The 9,508-nt window shown below is 38.1% G+C and overlaps 1 protein-coding gene across 1 annotated transcript; it reads right to left on the reverse strand.

Moving 5' to 3' along the window:
• Positions 1 to 2,129: 2,129 nt before the first annotated feature.
• LOC128628781 (lactose-binding lectin l-2) lies at positions 2,130 to 4,506 on the reverse strand. The gene is made up of 5 exons (XM_053681558.1): positions 4,465 to 4,506; positions 3,462 to 3,562; positions 2,751 to 2,885; positions 2,479 to 2,587; positions 2,130 to 2,368 (listed from the first exon to the last, which is right to left on the reverse strand). The coding sequence occupies exons 2-5, from the start codon at positions 3,480 to 3,482 to the stop codon at positions 2,298 to 2,300; spliced, it is 336 nt and encodes a 111-aa protein (XP_053537533.1). The 5' UTR covers positions 3,483 to 3,562; positions 4,465 to 4,506; the 3' UTR covers positions 2,130 to 2,297.
• Positions 4,507 to 9,508: the final 5,002 nt, after the last annotated feature.

The following is a 9,508-nucleotide window of genomic DNA, read 5'->3' on the forward strand; positions in this document are numbered from 1 at the left end:
CAGTAGCATGGTTTTGGGTTGCTTTGCTGCCTCGGTTCCTCAAGGCTCGCTGTTAACTATAAATTCTGCAAATTCTACAGGAGAATGTGGTGTAGATGCCATGTGTTGTGGAAGGACCTAAAAAGAGCAGTTTGTGCAAGGAAGCCCACCAACATCACTGAGTTGAAGCAGTTGTATAAGGAGGAATGGGCCAACACTTCCCCAACCCATTGTGCAGGACTGATCACCAGTTAAGAGAAACATTTGTTCAAAGGGTTTTTTCTATATACAGTGATTTTTATTACGGGTGTAAAATTATTGTATATCATATTCTATTATTTGATGTGAGACTAAATTAGACGAAATCACAAACACTTGTGAAACACACATGTCTACTGCATTTAGGCAGCCTTTCTCACCTGATTCCATCTGGGTTAAAGGGAAGATATAAACTATGTGCTTCAGCCATGCCTCCTTTAGAATCACACCAGTGAAAGACTGAAAGGCTAATGTTTAATTAGCCACGTTTAGTTTAAATGTAAAGCACAGCTTTTGTTTTGGTATACACTGCTCAATAGAGTCTGAACAGATCTCACAAAAACTGTCATTGTTAAGTTTCAGTTCTTTTACTTTTATAATGTTGAATGTTTTAATCAATATCACATGGAAAACTAATATTCGGGCGATGCTTAATCTTCCTGCAAACAAAAATTGCATATTAACTTTTGTGTATCATTATACTCCTATTTCCATGTGCTAGTAATTGTTTATAATTGTACAAGGTCTTCTTGAGCTGTTTACTAGTGTGAGATTTATCCCAAAAAACATTCCCAAAGAGTTACAAATGTTCTTTTGTTGTTTGAAGTATCATGCATTATCATTCACAAATGATTTTTTAAAAAGTTTCTGTAACTGCAGATATAAAACTAGGGAGATGTTTCCTGTGATGTGGACAACTGAAACAAACTGTGCTTGGTAAGATGACTAAGACTAACTGAAATGAGATTCATAGATGACAAGTGAAGGGACATGTGAAGTAGTACTGCAGTTTTGGACACCCCTGTTATATGATTATGACATGATGGCTTATATAGCTTAAGCCCAATTACATGAAAATGTCTCTTTACCATATAAACTGTGCTTATAGTTACAGTTATATAGCACTTTTCTAGACACAGGAGATCGGATGGATTAACATCTCATCCAAGAGACAATGTTGTTTTTACAGTGTCCCCATCACTATACTGGGGCATTAGGCCCCACACACACCACTGGGTGAGCACCCCCTGCTGGCCTCACTAATACCACTTCCCACAGCAACCTTAGTTTTCCCCAGAAAATCCCACATCCAGGTACTGGCCAAGCTCAACTGTACTTTGCTTCAGTGGGAAACCAGGCAATAACTGCAGGGAGATGTGGCTCTGGCATAATGATACTGTTCTTAATGGATAGGGCCCTTGGAAGACCTGGCTTTTAACTGCTTCTCCAAATTGATCAGTTAATCAGAATGCATATATGCTGATTTTAAAATACTTATTTTAGACTTATTTTTGATCCCCCCCCCCCCCCCCCCCCCCAGACAAACAGCAGTTTTATCTGTAGTTTGTTATTATTCACACCATTTTCTATAGAAACAAATGCAAAATGCACACTTTTTTCAGAACAGTTGGGAAGAATGCTTCACTGCTTCGGAAAGCTATCCCAAGATTTTCTTCTCAAGGAACAGTTAATTAGTTTTCTGTCATTTATTGTTAGCCATTTTAATATTTTTTGCCAGACCTGTAACTAGCAGATCAGTGCATCTCATAAGCAAAGCACATCTTGAAGTAGTTTAGACCTCAAATTTAAGGCAGCCCTTTAAATCCTAAATAAATATCAGGGACACTTCAGTACAGTATAGTGTCTGACTTATAATATATACATATTATAAAATATTATACTTCTCAGACCCCTGGTGTCCCTAGAACCCACTTTGAGAACCAGTGCTTTAAGGGTTCTTTGGAAGGTTGCGATGAAAGTATTCTTTTTGGAACTTTTCTTGAAGATGAAACCATTTATTGTGTGATTTTGTGTGCACAGAGGTGCATGAGTGCATGAGCTAAATGTGTTTATTTTCTGAGAGTGTATTTAAGAACGACACCAAAATGATACCCATTAATGAAATACATTTTATTTACATTTTTAAAATATTGTTCTATTGCTCTAATTATGGTAAGTTGCCACAGTAAATTATTATTATTATATTTGTAAATCCATTAGTAACAAGGAAAACCTTCCCAATATTGTATTATAGTTGGTAAGGTGAAGCTGGAAGCATTTCACTTAAAACTCTTGGCGCACACAAAGGGATAGGTGTAACGACACGATATGTCGTTCCAGTTCTTACTGTCTGCAAACAAAGAAGAAATTTAGATATATATTATACATGGCATGACAACTGAATTAAAAATGAATCAACAAACAAAATTTATAAAGAACAGATTTGAATTTTCTACTCACAGCCATAGTTCATATGCACACAGCACTCGCCGAATAGAAAATTGGGTTCAGGTGGATTCCACTTGGTGAAAGTCAATTTGGTGCCATCAGACCAAAAAAACCTATTTGTCTGAAAGAATGAACAGTGGAAATCACAAGGTCTAATATTCTATTACAGTTTTGAGTTTCTTCATTTGACCATGCGTAAGTCAATAAATCAAGCACTACACAGTTATATGATTCCCTGCTCACATATTTGACTGAGCTCAGGAAGTGTTTTATTCTTAGCGAACCTTCTGACAGCCACTGAGGCCGATCCATGTTGGATTCTCCTGGTAATCATGAGCACGGATAAGAGCCTTAACCCGCTGATATTCTTTTTCACTATGTATTGAGACCAAGTGCGCATCGAGATCCAGACAGTGTTTCTAGAAAAAGAAAAAGAGCTGTAGCATCACTGCATGTTCAATAATGCAGTTATTATGCACAATTGTGCATACAAATGTTTCGTAAACAAGTTTTCATAAATAGTTTAAATTGTATATACTAAAACAGGAGGGTTTTCCATAACCCAGTGGTAGCAATGGTATTATTCCTAGAAATATCAGTTGTCAATTTTAAGTTCAGAAAATTACAACAAAATAATAGTAATAATAATAATAATAATAATAATAATAATAATAATAATAATAATAATAATAATAATAATAAAAGAATCATGCTCCAAAAAATATTACTGAACTCATCTTAATAATGTGCCTAATTTTTACATAGATTATTTAAAAAATTGAGCTGAGGGAGTCCACTTTTTATGGCATTTTTATTCAAAACTACTGACATGAACTAGCACTGAATGCAGGATGTTGAAAATATAAAAATTTATATGTGAATGTGTATATAATACCCATTCCATCACTGATATGCTAATAAATAAGCCTTTCATTACATTTCTCACTCTTCTATAAAGACAAATGTGAATGCAGATGAAATTAATTGAATTGAACCTCAGCAGAAGCCCAGTCCATATAGGTGGCCTGATACTTGTAGCAACGTCTCTCGTATCTCACCCAGCCATTTGGACAGCATGTAGAACATTCTTCGGCTTCTGACTCATTGATATGGAAGAAAAAAAAAGTCAATAAATTGTTTGAAATGGAGCTGCTGAGCTGATGGTGGTTTTATTTATAATTGGATGTGACAGGTTTGGGAGATCTATTAGATAACCATTAAATACTTTACTTGTGGCAAACAACATTGACAGAGACAGTTGAATTACACTATTTTGGTTACTAGAAACCAAGCATGGAGATGTTAATCTTTTCTTCAATCTTGGAATGGCGCGTAAAGATATACTGGAGTCACTGGTGTTGTCAAAACGATATACTATTAGCCTGTGTCAGATTAATCATATTCTTAAATATGTTTTCATTCATTCCCAGCAAATAATTAACTGCAGGCACCATAATCAACATAACAACAGCATCAACATAATTTGTATCCATGAGATACCTTTATGTATTAAAGGTTGGGCAAAATATATTCATTCATGGCCTCGATATATTAATTTGTGACCACATTAAACTGACACGTGGCCTTGATATGTTAAATCATGGCCTGCATTAGGTTAGAAATTTGAAAGATTCCCACCATTGTTCACAAAGCGCCACCCCAAAGAATCTACAGTGGCCCATAGACAAGGGTGTCTATACACATTTGCTACACATTTGCTAAGGCTATTACTTAACCCATTGTTGTTGTTGTTTTTTTGTTTTTACGTCAAGGTTATTTGTACAAGGAATTTGTAAGGAATAAAAAATTGACTATTGCACCTTTTAATATCTTAAATTGTGGCATCAATAAAAATATCTGTGGTCACACCTTATTAAATGGTAAATGGCGCACTTATATAGCGCTTTTATCCAAAGCGCTTTACACTGTGTCTCATTCACCCATTCTCTCTCTCACACACCAATGGTAGCAGAGCTGCGCTGCAAGGCGCTAACTTACCATCAGGAGCAACTTGGGGTTCAGTGTCTTGCCAAAGGAAAATAAAATATTGTGTAACACACTACATCTGAACTGAGTAAATGATTATTGAAGATGATAGGACAAGGACATGGTGATATTTGGGTTCACAGATGGCATGCCAAGTTGGAAATGTTTGGACTTGTAAATGATTTAACATGTTCAAGGTTACTGCTGCGGTATATTCAGACTGCATAGATCAGGGGTGTCCAATCTTATCTGGAAAGTGCCAGTGTGGGTGCAGGTTTTCATTCCAACCAAGCAGGAGGCACACCTGATTCCACCTGTTTAATCAGTTGATCTTGGCTTCCAGTAAACTCAGGTGTGGCTCCTGCTTGGTCGGAATGAAAACCTGCACCCACACCGGCCCTTTCCGGATAAGACGTACACGTACACTTTTCCATCAAAATTACAGTATTTCCCCAAAAACAGTTTGCTATTTGTAAGAATATATAAAGAATAGATATGTTGGTCAGAATTAGACAAAAAAGTATTTGGACACTCATTAGTGGCACTGATAGATACAGTGTTTTAGGATTAAGTTTGACATCCTTTGTTCTGCAGAAGGTATTGACAAGAGGAATGGAATCAGTCAGTTTCTGTAACAGTTGTGGGGGAAGTTTCCTCCACGTTTCAACCAAAAAAACAGTTCATCCACCCTAGAACATCAACAGTTGACAAGTTCTTCTCCATTGTATCACATAGATGCTCTATAGCACTGGTCACTAACCCTCTTCCTTGAGATCTACCATCCTGCAGGTTTCATTTAAAACCAAAATCTAACACACCTGTTTTAGTTGATTAATGATTAGATGGTCAGGTGGGCACAATTATGGCTGGAGTTAAAGTCCTCATGGAGGTACAGTGAGGGAAAAAAGTATTTGATCCCCTGCTGATTTTGTACGTTTGCCCACTGACAAAGAAATGATCATTCTATAATTTTAATGGTAGATTTATTTGAACAGTGAGAGACAGAATAACAACAAAAAAAATCCAGAAAAACACGTCAAAAATGTTATGAATTGATTTGCATTTTAATGAGGGAAATAAGCATTTGACCCCTCTGCAAAACATGACTTAGTACTTGGTGGCAAAACCCTTGTTGGCAATCACAGAGGTCAGACATTTCTTATAGTTGGGCACCAGGTTTGCACACATCTCAGGAGGGATTTTGTCCCACTCCTCTTTGCAGATCTTCTCCAAGTCATTAAGGTTTCGAGGCTGACGTTTGGCAACTCGAACCTTCAGCTCCTTCCACAGATTTTCTATGGGATTTAGGTCTGGAGACTGGCTAGGCCACTCCAGGACCTTAATGTGCTTCTTCTCGAGCCACTCCTTTGTTGCCTTGGCCGTGTGTTTTGGGTCATTGTCATGCTGGAATACCCATCCACGACCCATTTTCAATGCCCTGGCTGAGGGAAGGAGGTTCTCACCCAAAATTTGACTGTACATGGCCCTGTCCATCGTCCCTTTGATGCGGTGAAGTTGTCCTGTCCCCTTAGCAGAAAAACACCCCCAAAGCATAATGTTTCCACCTCCATGTTTGACGGTGAGGATGGTGTTCTTGGGGTCATAGGCAGCATTCCTCCTCCTCCAAACATGGCGAGTTGAATTGATGCCAAAGAGCTCCATTTTGGTCTCATCTGACCACAAAACTTTCACCCAGTTGTCCTCTGAATCATTCAGATGTTCATTGGCAAACTTCAGACGGGCATGTATATGTGCTTTCTTGAGCAGGGGGACCTTGCGTGTGCTGCAGGATATCAGTCCTTCACGGCGTAGTGTGTTACCAATTGTTTTCTTGGTGACTATGGTCCCAGCTGCATTGAGATCATTGACAAGATCCTCCTGTTTAGTTCTCGGCTGATTCCTCACTGTTCTAATGATCAGTGCAACTCCATGAGGTGAGATGTCGCATGGAGCCCCAGGCCGAGGGAGATTGACAGTTCTTTTGTGCTTCTTCCATTTGCGAATAATCGCATCAACTGTTGTCACTTTCTCACCAAGCTGCTTGGCAATGGTCTTGTAGCCCATTCCAGACTTGTGTAGGTCTACAATCTTGTCCCTGACATCCTTGGAGAGCTCTTTGGTCTTGGCCATGGTGGAGAGTTTGGAATCTGATTGATTGATTGCTTCTGTGGACAGGTGTCTTTTATACAGGTAACAAGCTGAGTTTAGGAGCCCTCCCTTTAACAGTGTGCTCCTAATCTCAGCTCGTCACCTGTATAAAAGACACCTGGGAGCCAGAAATCTTTCGGATTGATACTTATACCAAATACTTATTTCCCTCATTAAAATGCAAATCAATTTATAACATTTTTGACATGCATTTTTCTGGATTTTTTTGTTGTTATTCTGTCTCTCACTGTTCAAATAAATCTACCATTAAAATTATAGACTGATCATTTCTTTGTCAGTGGGCAAACGTACAAAATCAGCAGGGGATCAAATACTTCTTTCCCTCACTGTAGATCTCCAGGAACTGGGGTTGGTGACCACTGCTCTGTGGGTTTAGGTCAGGGCTCTGGGAAGTATTCTTTCAAAAGTTGACTGGTGTTTTGGATCATTACCCTGCTGAAATATCCACTTCTGTACTTTGAATAATTTTAAAATTGCATCCAAAATGTCTCTGTACACTTCTGAGTTCGTGATGCCATTCACTAGCATCACTGCAGTAAAAACAACCTCAGCCACCTCCAGGTTTATTAGTACAATTTGTACAGTTTGGCTGGAATTTCTCTCTTGACTTTCTATACACAAACCCTCCACCATACAAGTTCAATTTGAATTAATCTGGAAATAAGACAGTTCTCCAGAACCTGCTGTCTTTCTCACCATGTTCTTTTGCAAATGTTACCTTTTTTTCTTATTCTTGAGGCTGATGAATGGTTTCCACAGCATTACTTTCCCTCTGTACCCATGCTTGTTGATTCTGTTTTTAATAGTTTGTGTTCTTATTGTTTCTGGCAATTCTCATTGATGCCTGAAGCAATCTGTTTCTCACCTGTTTTTTTTTCTTCTTCTTGATTTTATTCACAATTATCCTGCGGAATCACCACATGGTGTAGTTCATCACATTCACCATGGATTAACTGTGACAACCAGGATAGGCTTGACCTACAGGCCACTGTTGCAATGAGTAATGTCAAAATTCATGAGTCGACCATCTTAACCGTGAAGTATGGGGGTGGCAGTATCATGGTTTGGGGCTGCTTTGCTGCCTCGGTTCCTCAAGGCTCACTGTTAACTACAAATTCTGCAAATTCTTGGAGAATGTCATGGTATCTTTCTCTGAAATGAAGCTTAACTGTATCGGGGTCATGCTGCAAGTCACATGCTGTGGAAGGACCTAAAAAGAGCAGTTTGTGCAAGGAAGCCCACCAACATCACTGAGTTGAAGCAGTTGTATAAGGAGGAATGGGCCAACATTTCTCCAACCCATTGTGCAGGACTGATCACCAGTTAACAGAAACGTTTGGTCGAAAGGTTTTTTCTATATACAGTGATTTTTATTATGGGTGTAAAATTATTGCATATCATCTTCTATTGTTTGATGTGAGGCTAAACTAGACGGAATCACAAACACTTGTGAAACACACATGTCTACTGCATTTAGGCAGCCTTTCTCACCTGATTCCATCTGGGTTAAAGGGAAGATATAAACTATGTGCTTCAGCCATGCCTCCTTTAGAATCACACCAGTGAAAGACTGAAAGGCTAATGTTTAATTAGCCACGTTTAGTTTAAATGTAAAGCACAGCTTTTGTTTTGGTATACACTGCTCAATAGAGTCTGAACGGATCTCACAAAAACTGTCATTGTTAAGTTTCAGTTCTTTTACTTTTATAATGTTGAATGTTTTAATCAATATCACATGGAAAACTAAGATTCATAATCAGGCGATGCTTAATCTTCCTGCAAACAAAAACTGTGTATTAAGTTTTGTGTATCATTACACTCCTATTTCCATGTGCTAGTTATTGTTTATAATTGTACAAGGTCTTCTTGAGCTGTTTACTAGTGTGAGATTTATCCCAAAAAACATTCCCAAAGAGTTAAAAATGTTCTTTTGTTGTTTGAAGTATCATGCATTATCATTCACAAATGATTTTTTAAAAAGTTTCTGTAACTGCAGATATAAAACTAGGGAGATGTTTCCTGTGATATGGGCAACTGAAATAAACTGTGCTTGGTAAGATGACTAAGACTAACTGAAATGAGATTCATAAATGGCAACAAGTGAAGGGACGGGTGAAGTAGTGCTGTCGTTTGGTCACAGCTGTTATAAGATTATGACATAGTGGCTTAAGACCAATTACATGAAAATGTCTCTTTTCCATATAAACTTTGCTTATACTTACAATGACATTTATATAGCACTTTTCTAGACACTCAAAGCGTTTTACATTGTATGGGGGTGGGGGGTGGGGGGAATATCCTGAACTACCACTAATGTGTAGCATCCACCTGCATAATGCACCAGAACACCCACCACACACCAGCTATTAGTGGAGAGGAGAGCGTGATGTAGCCAATTCAGGGATGAGGATTATTAGAAGAGCATGATAGAGAAGGGCCAATGTGGGAATTTCACCAGGACAAGGGTATACCCCTACTCTTTTACCATATGTGTCCTAGCCATTTTAATATTTTTTGCCAGACCTGTAACTAGCAGATCAGTGCATCTCAAAAGCAAAGCACGTCTCGAAGTAGTTTAGACCTCAAATTTAATGCAGCCCTTTAAATTCTAAATAAATATCAGGGACACTTCAGTACAGTATCTGACTATATACATATTATTAAATATCATACTTCTCAGACCCCTAGTGTCCCTTGAACCCACTTTTTGAACCAGTGCTTTAAGGGTTCTTTGGAAGGTTGTGATGAAAGTATTCTTTTTGGAACTTTTCTTGAAGATGAAACCATTTATTGTGTGATCCTACGTGCAGGATCAGTGCATGAGCTAGATGTATTTATTTTCCTGAGAGTGTATTTAATAATGACACCAAAATGATACCCATTAATG

This window comes from Ictalurus punctatus, chromosome 7, assembly GCF_001660625.3.
Source record: "Ictalurus punctatus breed USDA103 chromosome 7, Coco_2.0, whole genome shotgun sequence".
In the NCBI taxonomy this organism is placed as follows: domain Eukaryota; kingdom Metazoa; phylum Chordata; class Actinopteri; order Siluriformes; family Ictaluridae; genus Ictalurus; species Ictalurus punctatus.